The sequence below is a fragment of the Pseudopipra pipra genome, chromosome 8 (genome assembly GCF_036250125.1).
Source record: "Pseudopipra pipra isolate bDixPip1 chromosome 8, bDixPip1.hap1, whole genome shotgun sequence".
Classification (NCBI taxonomy): Eukaryota; Metazoa; Chordata; class Aves; order Passeriformes; family Pipridae; genus Pseudopipra; species Pseudopipra pipra.
Window position 1 is genome coordinate 24,898,109 of NC_087556.1, and position 17,368 is coordinate 24,915,476.

At 43.2% G+C, this 17,368-nt stretch overlaps 1 protein-coding gene across 4 annotated transcripts in view; it reads right to left on the reverse strand.

Moving 5' to 3' along the window:
• The window catches only part of SH3PXD2A (SH3 and PX domains 2A), a 260,811-nt gene that overhangs the window by 58,516 nt on the left and 184,927 nt on the right, over nucleotides 1-17,368 (reverse strand). For all 4 annotated transcript variants that reach the window (XM_064663221.1, XM_064663220.1, XM_064663222.1 and 1 more), the window contains one exon: nucleotides 15,089-15,220. In XM_064663221.1, the coding sequence (XP_064519291.1) occupies nucleotides 15,089-15,220 (132 nt within the window). The remainder of the gene's footprint in view (nucleotides 1-15,088; nucleotides 15,221-17,368) is intronic.

The window sequence follows — 17,368 nt, forward strand, 5'->3', positions numbered from 1 at the left end:
GTAAAGTCCTCTGCCTCTTGATTCCCTCCTACCAGCCTGCAAATGGTAATTTCTGAACACTTTTGGGCAAAATTCCACCAACAAAATACTACTGGGCTTTGAAATAAAGAGGACAGACAAACATCCAAATACAAATTGAAAGCACCTGCTCAAAAGACTCTTGTAGTGTCTCAGCGGTCTTTGACTAGTAAACACCTTACATTTTTATTTTTTAAATAATTTTTCTACCATGGCTCTTGGATCCCTTAAAGCAACATCAAATTCCACTATGGATTTAGACCTCACAATGTGACTTCACCCCTCCAAACACAGAGTAGGAGTCTTGTGAGAAGGTTTCACTTCTGCCAGCACCCACTTCCAAGTTCTCTGGCCCCGTACAGCAGAGAGACAAACCAAACAAAACAGGATAACTGTGTAACAGTGGTCAGCCTCCTACACACTCAGGATCTTCCTGGCTACCGCTGCATTATGAATATCATGAGCTGTCAAACAGAGCTCAGCCCACCTGTGTGCCCACTGGCTTTGAACTGCTGGGTCACCATGTGCCGTGACAGTACAATGGGACAGGAGGCACAGTTCAGTCATTTCAGGGAAGATTATGAACCTGTACACACCCAACTAAACAAAAAACTGATATGGCCCATACTGAGAGATGGAGAGGTGCACTCAAATATCATGCCCTGTTAGGCACCCAGTTGTAAGAACTAGAATGATCAGGAGCTACTTGTTGACTTGAACAAAGCTGATATTCAGACTCATTCACTGGCAAAACTGTCCAATCAATCAGCTGATCGCTGCCTCAGTGTTGGCATCCCTGAATGGAAAGCAGAGAAAGATGGATGGAAAACATGACCAGTAATGCAACTCATTTTTCTCCTCCATACTAGAAGCTAGCACAGGCAGCAGACAGCACAGGAGGCAAAAATTAAGGACTAGAGAAGAGGGCATGACAGAGGGCATGACATCTGAGTGCAGACGCCAAGAAAGAAACTGATTTTAACGTTCCTTTGCCTTTCAGGCCACAAGGCACCTCCCATAACTACTGCACCTGGACCATTTTCAAGGATGCTGGCCACATGCTGCTCACATAAACTTCATGGGATTAACACTACAGCCTGTGGGATGAATCATTCCTATATCTTTCTTTTTTTATCCCACTTTAAAATCTCAAAAGGAAGAAAACAGTGGCTTGCTCATAACTGATTTTCTCTCTTCACTCTCCAAAAACATGCAAAAGACTTGTTACAAATTGGATATTGCTAAGGCTACAGATACATTCCAAAACAATACGTAGCACCAAAATAAAAGCTCACAAGTTACTTTACATTGTCCTGTCTTCTGCCATTCTTTCTATGGTTGTTTGTTGTATCACTGACAGAAGCAGTCTGTCTCATGTGTGAGTTGGTCATAGGTGAGCACTCAGTGGAACCTGCCTTTACTAGTTCACTGTCTCCCAGAAAGAGGTATTGTTCAGCTTCAGAAGTCCAAGATAAGCAGTTCTGACCTCAGCCACAGCCCCAGTTAAACAGGGGTGACTACAGCTGTGAAATTTGCTTTATTAAGTGATGGTTGTTTTTACCAATCTAGGGCAGGCTCAACTACAGCAACTGAGGCTCTTTTCTGCCAACTCACTTGCAAGAAAAACACTAAGTACCAATGAATGGTCTGACTCCAGAGCTCTACCTTATAAGTGCATTTCTAGTCCACCCACCAAGACTTGATAAAGGCACAGCTTTAAGACAGCTACAGAAAAATGCCTCAGCATCATGTTGTCAAGGTAAAACTTCAGTCCCACAGAAACATAGGATTTTGATTTCCTTAAACTGAGGAACATGTTGTGTTATATTTCCTTAGATCAGAACGTGCTCTTGACAGGACAAATTAGCAGAGGATTTAGCTTTGGCAAAAGACAAAAAAGTATTAATCACATGGGATTCTCCACAGAAAGTATGAGAGATCAGTGAAAAGGAACTAGAAACACAGAAGAATAAAGGATACCCAGGAAGGAAGTTGCTAGTCTCCACCTGCACTCAGTTATCTTCTTGCAGGTCTTCCCTCCTGCATGCACTTAAGTTTCCACCAAATTTACCTGGGATCAGTCAAATGGTCTACTCAGGAGTCTGCTTAAATGAGAGGTAAAGAAGAAATAGAGGAAGGATTATATGATTTGGCAATATGGAGAAGTATTACTACTTTAGGCAAGTTTCAGCTGTAACAGATGGTTTTCCTGATGTATCAAGGACCTGGCTCTGTTTGTTTACAGAAGCTAGAGTAGCTCATCTGGCAGCCTGCAGCCATCAATAAGTTGCAGATGAGTTTGGTCCAGTCACTATTTCTAATCCTGTTGCTGCAATGCCCCCAAGACACACTTGTCAAGGGCAAGTGCATGCCCAGGCACTCAGCCTCTGCTGTGTCTACTCATTAATTGGTGGAAAAAAGGCCCTTGTGCAACCCAAGCGCAGCGTGCAAGGGGGTCCCAACACTGGCATCTGTCACAGCATTACAAAGGGTGGCTACGTCTCATCTATAATAGGAGTTTCTCTGAAACCACCAGCGTTTTCCATCAAATGTCTCTACACAACAATTCCTGGTAACCAGAGCTAAATTTAAATCAGTGTCAGCAAGGATCTTGCAAACCATCCCCAGAACCATCAGGTCTCCAATATCCCACATGCTGCAGGCAGTGTCCTTATTGTGGGATGTTGGTTTCTGTTCAGGATTGTTTGCAAGGGGGACTCTGGGGTGGCATAGAGAACGCAACACCCTTTCATGTGGCTGGCTCTCAAACCTGGATACTTCTGTAAAAGAGATATTTAACTTCCCAGTTCTCAGTTGAGTGGAAGGGTTCACACGCCAACCCCACAAGCTCACTTCTTATTTTAAAACCAACAGGCTAACAGTCCAGGAAGTGTATAGTCAGCTCTAAAAATACAGACATCTGGAATGACCAGTGTGTAATTTAACTTGTAGCTGGTACAGGCACCAGTTCTGCTTGCTGTGCTCAGGAGGAGCAAAAGAGGCATTTTCTGTAGGACTCAGTTAATCCCATTTGCCTGGCAATGAAAACAGAATCCCATTTCTGTTCATTCTATGTTTATTCAAGGACATTTTGGTCAGAGGTCTACTTGAAACAAGGGAACAATTTGCAAGCTCATCCTGAGTGTACAGCCATCTCATAATTTTGATTCTTTGACTCTGCAGAGAGCGTCCTTCTAGGTAACGGTAACGAATTTTAGTCAAGATTAAGAACAAAACAAAGAAACTGTCTCTTGGACTCCTGGCCCTGTTTTGAAGCACAGAAGTAAGCTTCACCTTCTCTCCCATGAGTCAGTGTGTGCAGTCTTCTCCTTGCCAACACTCAGAAATGCAGATTTTTCAAAGTGGTTTCCAAGATACTGAATAAACTGGCCTTGAGTTTAATTCTGGGGTTTCAAATGATCCGTGATGGATCTTCCCAGGTTCACACTACCCATCCTGAATCTCAGCTATACTTGGTAAGACAAATCGGTCAAGTGTCTCTAAGCAGCTCTATTTCTGCTCATGCAGGGAGGCCTCCAATAACGTCCAAATGGTATAAAAGGGAGATTAAAGTGCTATTTTTGAATTTACCAGTGCACAAGTCAATGACTCAGGTTTAATAAAAGATGCTCTTCTTCCAGGCTTAGGATCACCACTGCATGGAAATTTACCCTGCACCCTGCCATCACCTCCATTGTGTTTGAGCAGGGATCATGTTCAGGGCTTCCTTAGCTTCATTTCAGTTTCAGCACGCTGGAATTTGTTATTCCAACTGCCAGGTTTTGTCCCTAAGAGCTCTCATCCTTAAGAAGGATACATGTCACCTGCACATACGGTCACTGTTTGAAAGCCAGCACAGTGCCTCAAGACTTGGACATCAAATCATGAAGGTGTTATCTTACACTTGTCAGCACACATGTGTGCCTGTCAGCATTAGTCTAGCTAGTCAAGCTGCTGCTAATCATGTAAAAGTAGCAACTTACTTTCTCTTTTATCCAAGTTCCAAACCAGTCTGAGATTCTTAAGCAAACATATGGCAGCTGTATTAATATAGGAGCAAAGCAAACAAAGCAAAGGTGTCTGCAGCACAAGTGCACCCAGCACTGCCCTGGTGCTCCAGTCACTGGGAGATAGGCTTGCATTAAATCCCATCTCACCAGCATGCCAGAAGGGGTGTGCGTGTGTGATGGGAGAGAGGAAGAGATAAGCAGGAGGTGGTTCTGCAAACAGAATTATAACAACTTTTCAAAGCAACAGGTTAGGGCTTTCCAACACACATTCACATTGCAGGGAGAAATAGGAGATACAGACTCCAGTGAGGTCTGGGAAATACTTGCCATGATCACCAAGCTGAAGTTTGACTACGTTGCCAATAAAACTGCAGTTCAGTTTCATTTGAAATAAAGTAATGTCCCATTGCACGTGAAACTTTCAGATGAAGTTACACAGTATCAAGATACAAAAAACTGAACCGGCCAATAAAAATAGTAATGAGAAGCCAGCCAGTAAAACAGAGATTCAAGAGAGCCCATCTCATCCCTTGCCTCTTCCAGAACTGCTTCAGTTAATCCAACCATGAGCCAACATCTTTCTACCAGAAAAATAATTAAATTCTCCATCAAGAATGCTGGGAAATCTGATGTCCCAGCCTGAGGGGTGGATAGGAAGAGCCAACATTACACCCCTTTGTCAAGCCACCTCCTAAATCTGATTGCATTCTGAAACTCCTAAGCAAGGCAATTACTTCTATAGGTTTTGCTAAATCTGAAGACGGACAAGAAACTGGTTTGTGGGGAAACTGAACTCTTTTTAACATGAAAACCAAAAGCATGGTGTTGTGTTGCTGGTCATAACTGAAACATGTCTGCTAATGATTACAGCTTCCATTTTGCTGCCAAAGTATTATTGGAACTGCTTATTTGCTGTGCAGCTTGGGAAAAAAAAAATCTCTTCCATCCATTATTAATCTTGTCCTCATCTGACACAACAAAACTGCACCATCAGTCTTTTGCTTACTTTGAAAAACAGGCCCGAAAGTCACCACAAGAGGCAAAGTCTTTGTGTATAATTGCTGTCTTGATTAACTAGAACAAAGGGCAGAAAATGTCAGTCATTATGCATTAAGTTTAGTATTTGGGGGGCTTATTTAAAGCCATTTCACTGACTTAAAGTTTCTTTCTTAAAAGAAACTTTAGTATAAACAAAAAAACTGAAATAATTTTAAGTAATTGCTTTTTAAATTTTTTTTTTGATTGGTTGGTTGTTTTTTTAAAAGCAGTCACATCTGAAGGAATGTAGCTCACAGGGTAACTACAGGGCTCATTGGAAGGCCTCAACAACATACTTGTATCTTCTTGGCCCCAGGTAGTTTCTTGCAGAAGTGCTGAGTTGGTGACCTATTTGGCTGATACAGGACACTCAATCATTACCAAGTTTATGTATTCTAATATTAAAAGCAGATTTTCCTTGGAAACATTTCCTTGGGGCAGGTTTCAGGGTCCCAAAACTGGCAGTGACTGCATAAACAAAGGAGGTAATGAGTAAACGCTTCAAGCAGGGATGCTGTGTCAATTTTTTTTCCTTTCCAGCCTGCCATCCTAGGCTCCAAACAGGGTATGCAGGAGAAACACAGAATTTAACTATCTGCCTAAGCATAAAGTTTCAGCACATAGGATTGAAAGAGAAGGGAAAGAGGAAGAAACTTTCGGGCAGCTGGAAATTTTGGAATTGAAGTTTTCAGAGGCCTGATAGAAATCCTACTGTTCAGGAGTACCTGGATGTGTTATATGGCAAACTTAAAGGTAGCAGTGCTTGTACCTTATGGTACAAGCCATGCTTATGATGTGTTCTGTTCCTCTGAGGCCAAATTGCCTTTACACACAACTAAGTCTTCGAGTCTATGGTTTTGGTGGTCACATCCCACCCTGTCCCCAGCAGACAGACTAACAGGGTAGTCTCAGAAGTCGTGGAACAGATTTTATGCCTACAGCTAGCAATATGAAGTCCAGACAGGCTTGGTCCTTCTCTTGCTCTTAGAGGGAGTCTTCAGGGTCTCAGTGCCTCAGATACAGGGAAACCAAAACAGATGCAGATAAGAAACAATCTTTGCAAGAACTGACACTGTTTTTTTTTTCCCCTCCTTTGAACTACATTTCTTGTGGTTTGGAGACAAGAAAAGACTCCTTGTATGCTGACCTGGCAACCATATGGAACCTCCTTCAGTCCTGCCTGTGTGAAGGCTTTGCCTGGCAAGTGTGCTTGCTCCACTGGGTTTTGTGAGGGGAATTCCTTTCGCTGGGCTCCCATTCCTATTTCTTGAGAAATTAGAGAAACGTAGATGTTCCCTAATCTATAGAGAGATTGGAGATCCAACTACAGTTAAATGGGTAGTATTTTGTTCCACATCAAGCCAGGTGGAGGGAAGCCTAAAAAAGGAATCTGTTTACTTCAGTGGGATGCTTAGATGACAGCATGGAAAAAACTCAGCCCTGGAGGTAAATATTTAATATATCTGGAAACTTCTTATTCACAGCAATCACCTAACTCTCCCTCTGTGGGAGAGTTGTCCCACAGAGGCATGACATCAGCTAAAAAAAAGGCAAATGAATGCAAAAGTCAAAGTGATTGGATTTGAGATGTCTCCATAAAATGGAAAAAAACCCCCACATAACTGAGCTAGCCCTGTCAGAACACCAGTTACCCAAGATTAAGAAAAACAATGGAAGTAGGACTAGAAAAATTAACACAAACCACACACTATAGCTGAAAACATTTGAGAAAATATGTTCGAGAGGGACAATTTCAAACTGGAAGTTGTTTCATCAATCTGGAAAGACATTTCTTTAAAACAAGTTAAAAGCAAGCACTACATAAAAGGGATCTGATAGGTACTATTAAATAGGAGAGTGCTTTAGAGGAATATGAACACATGACATCCTGTGTCCCTATTACTTGCTAGTTGTTCTTTAGCCTCTATAGGGATATGAAATGAGGCAGTGTTGCCTAGAAAATAGTAATTTGTTTCTTACTACACTTAAAACTTCAATTATGAACCTGAGGGAACATCATTACTAGTTAACTTTTGCAAGGCTTTATAAATGCACTGAAGATCACTTTAGTATGACATTCAACTGCTCCCAATCCATGTGGGACCAAATAACACAAGCCACAATCAGCAACTCCATCTCAACAAGCAAAACATCCCCAACTAGCAGAGCTCCAGAACAGCCTGGAGGTGTCCCAGGAAAGCTTCAGCAGAGCCAGGCACTGCAAAGGGCAGAGTGTTAGCAGACAGCCATATTTCAAGGGTTCTTAATGAGCTTGTCATCAAGAAGTCAGAGCAAGTACCAACTGCAATTCAAAGCTGGGCAAAGGAAAACCAAGCAAGGATGTCTTTGAAATGCAGAAGAGCTTCCCAGAAGTGACAGAAATGTCACAGCACAATTAATGGGACACTATCCCTTTGTCACAGGGTTGGAACAACCTTTTCCAGCAGAAAAGCAGGAGCCCACCTTAATCCCTTTGCACAGTCACAAAACAACATGCATTTCAAAAGTGGCAATGGAGAACAACCTCATCTGCCACAGTGATAGAGGACAACTACAAAAAAACCAGAAAAAAACCAATCCTCCTTTGGTTCCAACACAGGAAACTACATTTCAAGCTCTTAAACATAGAAACAGATGTCAATTGCCATGTAAGTTACCAACTGGGGCAGAGGAGAGCCATTTACACATCACAATATAGGAACAAATATTATAACATATTCCTAATTCAAGCATTTTGCTTTATGCAGCAACATCCCCAGCTCAGCTGATGCATTGGTGTGGTGATGCTCAAGCAATAGACAGGTCAAGAAACTTCAGTCCCAAATAGCTTATCTTCAAACCTATGTACAGGGCAGCCTTGAACAGCAGCTCAGATGTAACTACTTCAGAAATGTTGTGGCATGATTCCCCTCTGGGCACAGTAAATACAAGCTAAATTCTGGAAAAATCTAAGGAGGACTTCAGCCATACCAACATCCTTTGACTGCTGAAAGTAAAACAGTCAGAAAAAGAAAGCAGCTACCATCCTCCTTAGCCTTTCAGAGGCACAGAGTTAAAAATTTAATCAAATTAGGAAAAAAGGCAAGAAAAAAGGGGGTCAGAAAATAGCTTACAAAACAATCACCAGAGAGGTCAGGGTATGCTGTCAAGGGCTGCTTCCAGCTTAGTACATCTGCTAGAGTCATTAGATAGTGTCACCCCACCCTTGGGCTCCCAGGGGCAAGAGCAGAGGAAGGAGGGCTCCTCCTCATCTCCTGCTGACCCGGCTGTTTCTGGTGTGAGAGTAAATTCTCTCCATCAACTCAACATTTTGCAAACAGGCCACTGGAAGAGGGAGTGCCTGTTTTCAGTGTTTGCAGGGTTGGTCAGGCACTGTATTCCCAGAAAGGAGCTGATTTCCAGCAAAAACTTGGCTAGAAGCAAGTAATCACATCCAGTTTTACCTCTCTGCTCTAAGCTTGCCACAGACTTTTCCTGAAGCCAGCATGGAGCCTGGATTAGTCTAAACGACCCTGTCCATCCTATCAATACTATGTTTCCATTGACTACTTTAAAACCAGTACCCAGGCTCCCTCCAGAGAGCAGCTTCCAAGGCAGTTGAAGTTTAAAATAAAACCCACCCTTTGCAACTAGATGCATCAACAGGATGTTTTGCTTATACTGTTGCAGAACAATGCAAGAGAAGAACGAGCCTTGATCACTGTCTCCTAAAAGCCTGAAGACAAAGACACTGCTGCAGTGAGACAAGCGAGTGCCATTGAGCATCCTTACCCTCAACACAAACATCTCTGAACCTCCGCCTGCCCAGACAGGGCTTTCTCCAGCCCTTGAGCTGCAAGCATTTGAAGGAGAAAAGCATCTCTGCTTTGCCAGCATTGTCCCTGTTTGGAGAGAAAACTTCTACAAACACTGTTTTTTATGACATTAAAAACAACTTTCCAGTAACTCCTAGCCAAAAATTCCAAATCACCCACCCTGCCTCCTCAGACAGCCTGTGTTTGTCTGCCTTAGTACATACATTGGGCAGAAAACTGCAGCAGAACAGGAACTGAATCATAAGTGGATCAAGTATCCTCTGCTGCTGGGCTGGTGACAGGCCCAGAAAGGCAGGACACATGGCAAGGCAGCCCTGTCATGTCCATTCAGAATAGGACACTGAAGGCTACAGACCTGTTTTCGAAGAAGGGGCTTGGGGTGGTCCTTCCTTAAGCTTGGCTCTGCTTGTTAGAATTACGAGCACTGGTACGTACAGAAGTAGCTAGTCAAGCTATCCCCAGTATTTAGTGGTGGCCACTCACCTAAACCTGTCCCCTGGGATAAAGCCAACAGTGCTAGAGGAAAGGTCTTTAACCTACGTGTTTGTTTCTCCTCCTCAAATTCCAGGCACAGCTCAAGGACTGACCAAGAGAAGGGGCTACTATATGAGGGAGTATTTACTTGTTACATCATGACCTTGGTCTCTTACAAGGTTTAAAATTCAAATACACAGCCACACTGGGGAGAAATGGAAACAGAGAACTGAAGTAGCTTTCTCAGAGCAACCAGCAGGGCAGGGCTGGGCTGTGTGTACAAACAGAAATCAAGTCCTTTTTCATATCTGATGAACCACACTCTTGAGAAGCTATGTAAACAAAAAAGGTACTTTTTAAAGAAAGCCAACATGCACAATTGCACCTGAAATAAAGCTTGATGTTGGCAATTAAACGTACTGTCTAGCAACACATCTGAACAGTGGATGCAAAGCTATTGACAATTCATAAGCAAACTAGGAAACTGCATTTGCAATTTGGTGTAGAGCTACAGCCACATTCGAAGCCTAGAAAACTGCTAGACTGTCACTTATCTGTTAGAATAAACAGAAGTGTACTGGGGTTTGGCCAGCTTTTGCAAGATAATACTAATGCTCAGACACATTTGCTAGCAGTGCACACAGTGCCACGCTACCCCCTGTGTATAAAGGTGGTGGGGGGGGAGATCATGAAGACAAGAACCTAGAGAAAGAGGTCGAGTAGAAAAAAGCAGTTGCAAGACAGAAACAGTGATCTTTACAAAATTTAAAACAAAAGCCCCACCTACACTAAAGAAAGGGGACTAAAAATCAATGGTACTTGCAAAAACAGGCATGGCAGAGGGGATATAAGGATGCAAGATTGATCCATGAGTTGCAAGAAACCATGTTTCTCTGTTTCTACCTGGAACCCTTTAAGGGTGCACCTTTAGCCAAGATGCAGTAGTCAATCATGAAAGCACTCTTGGCCCTATTTGGTACCAAATAAATCCACTTACTTAACCCTGGAAAGCTACAGTTTTGTATAAAGGGTGCTATGTTCTCCATGAAGAGTCAGAAGCCTAACTCAAAAAGCCCCCAGCCCAAGAAGAGGGAGTTTGCAATAGGGAAGCCAGTGCATCCCCAGGAGTCAAGAGAGCTGAGGCTTCTCTATGTCCCTTTCCTACATCATGACTGCAGGCAGTGAGCAGCAGAAGGGAAACCAAATGGGGCAGCAGAGGATATTGCCAGGCACACACTAGTCTCCTGACACTTTGTAGAGAACCAGAAGGTCCCAAGACCCCTAAGCCAGGACTCCCAGACAAGCAGAGACCTTCCTTATGGTGATACTTTAGTACATGTCCCACATCCCAGATAAAGAGTGAAGAACAGCCTCCCTTCCCAGAGATCCCTTTGGGTCCTGAAAAGGCTACACTAGCCATAATAGCTTTGTTTTACGTATTACATGTACTATAATACTGAAAATTGGTCTGCAGTTATGGAATTGCAAAGGAAATGGCTCTGGTCCTGCTCAGCCCAGCTGAAAACACCATCCCACGACGCCTCCACCACAGACACAGCTCCCAGGGGCTGCAAGGAAAGAGCACCCATCCTGCCTGCAAGCAGAGCAGCAGCAGAGGCAGAGCTGCTCAGGATTATGCTTATGCTTCACTGTCTGTCAGGTTTTCCATTGCAAACACTGCCGCCACAGTTTATAGCTTGACCATTTCAAGCCACATCCATGCAAAACTTGGCAGAGAGGGAGCTGCTCCGGCTCAGTCCCTCCCCCTTCCACCTTAAAGAAATCTGTCAGATTCCTGCTTTAAAGTCACAACATTTCGTTTCTGCAGCAGAAATACATTTTTTAAGTCACTCCACAAGGCTTTTTTGGTTAAGGTTTAAAAGAAGCCTATGTACTTGACAGACAAGACTTACGTCAACTATTCACAGTTATTCTGAAACAACTCAGAAATGTTTAGATAGCGTTGGACCAGGCAGGTTGCTTACACCATGCCTTTAAACAAATCACAGTCACTTCTAGCAAGAAACACAAGCCGTGTAACTACAGACTTCACAGACAACATCTGTAGAGACTGTAAACCTCCTTTTTTCTCCTGATACATTTGTGACTATTGCTACATGCAGATTTTCCTCCCCAGCTAAGGAAAAAAGAAAGGGATAAATATTCATGAGATACAAATGCATTCTGGGTCTCTTATAATCAGAATTAAGGTCTAAAGGACAATTTTTTTGAGCCAAGATAGGTACTTGCAGTAAAAATCAAATGCTGAAGCCTGAGAGCTGGTACGTGATTGAATATCTCGCTCTGAAGTACAGAAATACTTCAGTCTAGCAAGGTTTTCTTTCATGGCGGTTGCAGCAAAAAACAGGTTACAGTGACCCAAAGGCTTCGTGACCCAGATGAAGGGGTTTGGAAATTATTCACCACGTATGCTACAGTGACCTTGCTTTTAAGTCATAATATGGGACAGAACTTTCAACTTCAAATGATGTCCAAGTCATAACTTTTATTGGCACAATAATGAAGACAATTTATCCAACTATTTCAGTGAAAGAGAAAACCAATGAGACAAGACCCTACCAAATGGGTTTGTGTATATCAGTTTGTGAGATATCTTAAATACTGCCTCTTATATGGGAAAAGTAACAGAGTAATACTATACTGTAAGTGCAACACACTGACTTGAGAGGAAGTTAAAGTAGCTTGATGAAAACCAGATAAGACTTCAATAAATTAAATATCAGATTTTTTTCCCCATTCTACCTCTGCCCTATACACTGGCCTTTGAAAAAGCCCAGTTTACTTCCTTTCAGGAGTGCACACAATTTGGAGGCAAACATCTGAAAAGATGGTAGCTCTAGCTCAGGCTCTAGAAGTGTGCAGAAGACATCCAGCAGGACATGAAACATGCACCATTGTTTGGAAACTAGTTTTGAGGTTCCTTGATTAAAAAGCATAGGGACATTTGACCAGTAAAGAGAAGGTGTTTCTTCCCTATGAAACCATGCAACAAAGCCAAATTTAGGTATTTCCCGCTGCAGAAAACAAAAAGAACCATTTAAGTGTCTCTCAGCCCCAGCAGACAAACCTGTTCAGGCAAGGTTTTAAAATCAAGCAGTCATCTGTGCCTTTTCATATCTAACTACCCCAAAGTACAGTTAAAGAAACACCCAAAGGAGACATATGATATGCTATATGCATGTATATACACACAATGAAGTTTGAGATTTTGGCCCAGCAGCACATCCAACATATACTGCCCAATCTGATGGGACTTATCAGTGATGAGCTAACAAGGTATCCAGCCATTCTGCCTTCCTTTCACAGAAGGAACTGCCCCTGCTGCAGGTGACATCCATAACACCTTACATCACCTTTGTCTGGATCAGAAGAAGCACCCTAATTTATACATCACAGCTATAGTTTCACAACACTTTCAAGCCACCATAACAATCAGTCAGATTAATTACTACACATGTGCACAGTCAAATAATCATGTTTTTTTGAAAAGTGTATCCTTATGTTCTTAGAAGTCGTAATCTCATCTCCTAGGTTTGCTTGCTTACACTAAGCAGTTTAGGAAGTTGACACTTGCAAAACTTTTTCTAGTTTAATTACATGCCATTCATCTCTTCAGCTATAGCTGAAGAGACAAGAAGTCATATTATTGAAGTCATTTGTGTGGTACCCCTAACGTAGGAGAGAGTAAGAGTATGTTTGGAGTCCTGTTCTTGGAACAACAAAACCATGATTTCCCTACCAGAACAGTTTCAACAGGATCCAAGCAAGTGATGCTCTCTCCATCACCAATCTGTGACTTATGTGTTTATTTACCTTTTTCTTTTTTTTTTTTTAAGATATGCATATATTTATCTTACACATATATGAATATAAAGAGCAAGATCACAGCATGGAGTTCCAGGCTTCAGATTTCCCTCCTTGTTTACACGGACATTAGGAAATCTGACTGCCAAGTATTAGAATATGGTTTTAAGAAGTGTAATCCAAGTTCAAAGATGTTCCCTTAGAAGAGTCACATTTCTGGACCCACTAATTAAATTCAAATCCTGACATTCTCCTTTTCTATCTCTCTCCCCATACCATGTGGTTCAATACAATATGGTGTGAACTATGCAAGTCAGAGAGGCCACATTAAAAGAAAACACAAAGGAACTGTAACTGGAATTCAGACACTTCTTGCATTATTTAACAACCCAATTCCCATGGCTCCATAAGTCATTAGCCAAGACAGGGATATCATGAATATAAATTGCCAGAATATAACCAGGCTTGCTCTGATGGCAGTAACACCCACTACTGACAATGAGGAGCCCCAGGCTTGGAAGGGAGGATGCTTGTTCACTAGCCCAGACACTGTTTAAAAAGCTAAGACATTTTTCCCCCTTCAATCATAACTATTGTTTTAAAGTGGGGCAGATAAACAGTTTGGTTTCTATTAGTTTTGCAAGTGATATAGCCAGCACCCAGGAGACAGGCATTTCTGTGCACACTAGCCAGTGCATTTCCACACACTATCCTTTTGGACACCACACTAAATCACCAGCCAGCAAATGACTGCATCACTTTGAGCCAAACAAGCATGAGGCTCTCATACAGGAGAGAAATTACCACTCCATTAAAAGAAGGAAAAAAAAAAATACAATGCATGGTCATCTTTGTGGATAACCTGGCTCAAAGCTCTGGAAGCTGGATTTGAATCTCAGATCAGGGTGTCCTAGTTTCCCCAAGCTCTGGCGTGCCCAGCACGCTCCAGAGCCAGCCGGTTGTGAGAGCCCTGCATGTGGAGGTACCACAATGTGAGCGTTTGCTTGGACCGCTCCAAATGTCAGCAGCTCCTCTGGATGAGGACACACAAGTCACGAGTGGGCTGGAAATCAGTCCTGGACAACAGCTCTGGATTAATACACAAGGAGTGCTGGAGGGAAGGAGGGGGAGCTGCCAAAGACAGGCAGTTATTCAAACCAGCTGCTAACCAACTACAACCACTCACACGTACACAGTCTCCTGCATCTGTTCTGCCCAGCTCCAAGCTACAAGGCATCCAAGAGTTAAAGCATACAAAAGACATCTATACAAACACTTGCCAAAAGTCTCATTTTCCAAGTGGAAGCTGGTTGTTCCACAAATGGCAGAAGAAAGGATTTCATCTTGCTTTTACATGACAGCCTCTGCCTCCTTGCCTCAAAATTCCCCAATTAACACTTCTGCAAGAAGTTTTGAAACTGTGCACGGCCACGTATTTATCTACGCACATTCTCTCCCCTCCCTACTGAGCTCTGGGCCATGGGCTAGGCTGTCAAGCCAAGTTTCATCCCAAGCAATTTTTAAACACTCATCCTATAAATCCTCCGAAAAGGGAGTTAGTAATGGAAATACTGACAGAAACTTGAAGAGACAGCAAGGCAACTATAGCAGCCTACTATACATCAGCTTCAGTAGGTGCAGATCTTTCCCTCCTTCCCCTTCATTTTCCATTAGTGTACCTTGGCTAATTAATACACAAAACCTATGAAACATTCTTACAGTAGAAGGCAACATTTGGCCCCCAGCCCAAATCAACATTGAGAAACTTCAACATCCACTGCCAGACATAGTAACTGTACCAGATGGAGCTAACATACAGCTACAAGTAGTGATGAGGAAACTGAAAGCAGAGGAACACATGCAAAAATCAAACCATTGGAAGAGGGAAAACCAGCAAATATCACTTACCGCTTTCATTTTTCTCTATGACATCCACTACTTCTCCAGCCTGGAGGCTGATCTCAGAGTTCTCCTGCTTCTCATAGTTGGACACCACCACATATTGCTCCAGGATCATGGGTTCAGAGCTAGCATCAGCACCTGGGGAAGGGAAAAAGCAAGCCGTAAGCCAGCTTCCAGCCATGGCTCCTTGAGAGCGACCTCCGTCCATCCGATTCAGAACAGGCCAACTTGTCACCAGAGCCAAGCGAATCAGCAAACAACCCTGGCTCGCAGCATATCCCCAAATGGCTGGCCATATAGAAACAGCCTCCTCTGGCCCACAACCCAGCAGCACAGAGGGACATTGGAGAGAATAAGAAGAAAAAAGGGGAGGAAAAAAAAATATAAAAAGAAGCCAAAAACGTGAATTAGTTGTACAGTTTCATGATGGATTCTGAAAATAAACCTCTTCCCAACATGGTTTCCACAATCCTTGCTCCCATTCAAAGAGAAAAATCCTGGGCAGAAGCAGTATAAATCCACAGTTGAGCCATCCCCCCAGTAAACCCAAAGAAAAAACAGCTCTCCCCTTGGCGGCTCAGCTCCTTCTCCACTCTAAAGGCTTGAGCTGAAAGTCAAGAGGGGGCTGTAGATGCCAATCATATTCGTCTGCACTGCAGCCCTTAAATAGAAACACATGAGCGGGACTGAAAGAGAGGGAGGTGGGGTGGAGGGAGCGAGGAGAAGGCGGGGAAGAGTGTTTACTTGAAACAGAAGAAGAAAAAAAGTTATAGCGCCAGATCCCTGCTCAAACGCGGCCACCCCCCGCCTGCCCCCCGCCAGCTCCGCAGTTCCGCATTCCCCGCGGCAGAGCAGCCCCGAGCGGGACAAGGGCACAGCAAGCTCCTGCTCCCCCTCTCCATCGCCCCTCGGTGCCTTTTTGGAGCTCTTGGAGCCAGCCTCCCCAGTTGTTCGGTTTCTCTTCATAGCAGCTTTTGGCTGTCAGAGCCACTTATGAATGAGAGCAGGCTCTCACACAAACAGGGGCCAAGAAAGGTGCAAAATAACCGTTCTCCTCCCTTCCCCCATACTGCTGATGTTTCTTCTTGGTTTGGTTTTTTTTTTTTTATTTCTGACTTTTTCACCCCCAAACCAAAATCATGCATTTCGAGATGGAGTCACGAGGCAGGCACACCACTGTGCCAGATGTGGAGGGAGACCTTGTGCCTCTGCTCGCCGTATGAGACGCATCTCGGCTCTCGGATGCAACATAAACAGCGCAGATGGGGCCTCTGCACTCCCAAGCCCAGGCACAGACTGATTGTGCTCGGCCTGGAAACTGCCTTGAAAAGCCACAAAAACCTTTTGGACATCAGGGTTTCTTAACCTGCCCTCATTTTATAGTCTTCAAAATGTCATACCAGAGCAAAAAGCACTTACAATTTACAAAGTAAGAGCCAACGTGCCTGAATGCAAAATTATTTTACAGGTTACCTGAATTACAGCAGTTTGGGACACCAGCATTATATATTTTACATATTAAGAGGCAGTCGCTCTGGATTAAGATGCGGACGGAAAGGGGAAGCAGAGGCAGATGTATGACTTGCTGAATGTCCCATTTCACGTGACAGGGGCAGAGCTAGGAGCAGACTCCAGGTCTCCTGGACTTCTGATGACAAATTGGCTACAAGAGACGGGAAGGAATCAGCATGGTCTGAAACTGTCCACCAGAAAAGTCAAGGGACTGACAGCCAAGAACAGGATGCTGGGCCCTGTATTTCCAAACCCAGGATGTTCATATGCATTTGGGCTGGAGATGTAAAGTGATTCTACAGACAAGTAATTAGCATCCCTGCCAAGAAAGAGGTAAAGAATGCATCAGCCATTAAAGCAGCATCCTGTGAAATGAAAATCCTAGAACAAAAAGCAATTAATTCAACTGTTTCCTGAAAGGAAGCACTATCACAATGCCTCCCTTTGGACCAGATTGAAGAAATCCAGAAAATTAGAAGACTTCCTTGCTCCCTAAGCGTGCCTCTGACTCTCCTCAAGTTACATAAGTTAATTTTCTTTAAAGAGGAGTCATCTCCTCTAGAAGTTTGTGTTTAAGAGATTTAGCTTTTATATAGATAGTTGAACCACAGCCAGTAGTAGGGATAGGGGGAGAAGACCATGAACTGACAAAATGGAAATTTATATTAAAAATTTTCACCATAGCTGTCCATTCCAAATAAGCATCATGTTTCTCTTCATGATGAATCGACTTATACATTCTGGTTTAAACCAGTGCTAGTTGGGTAGCCTAGA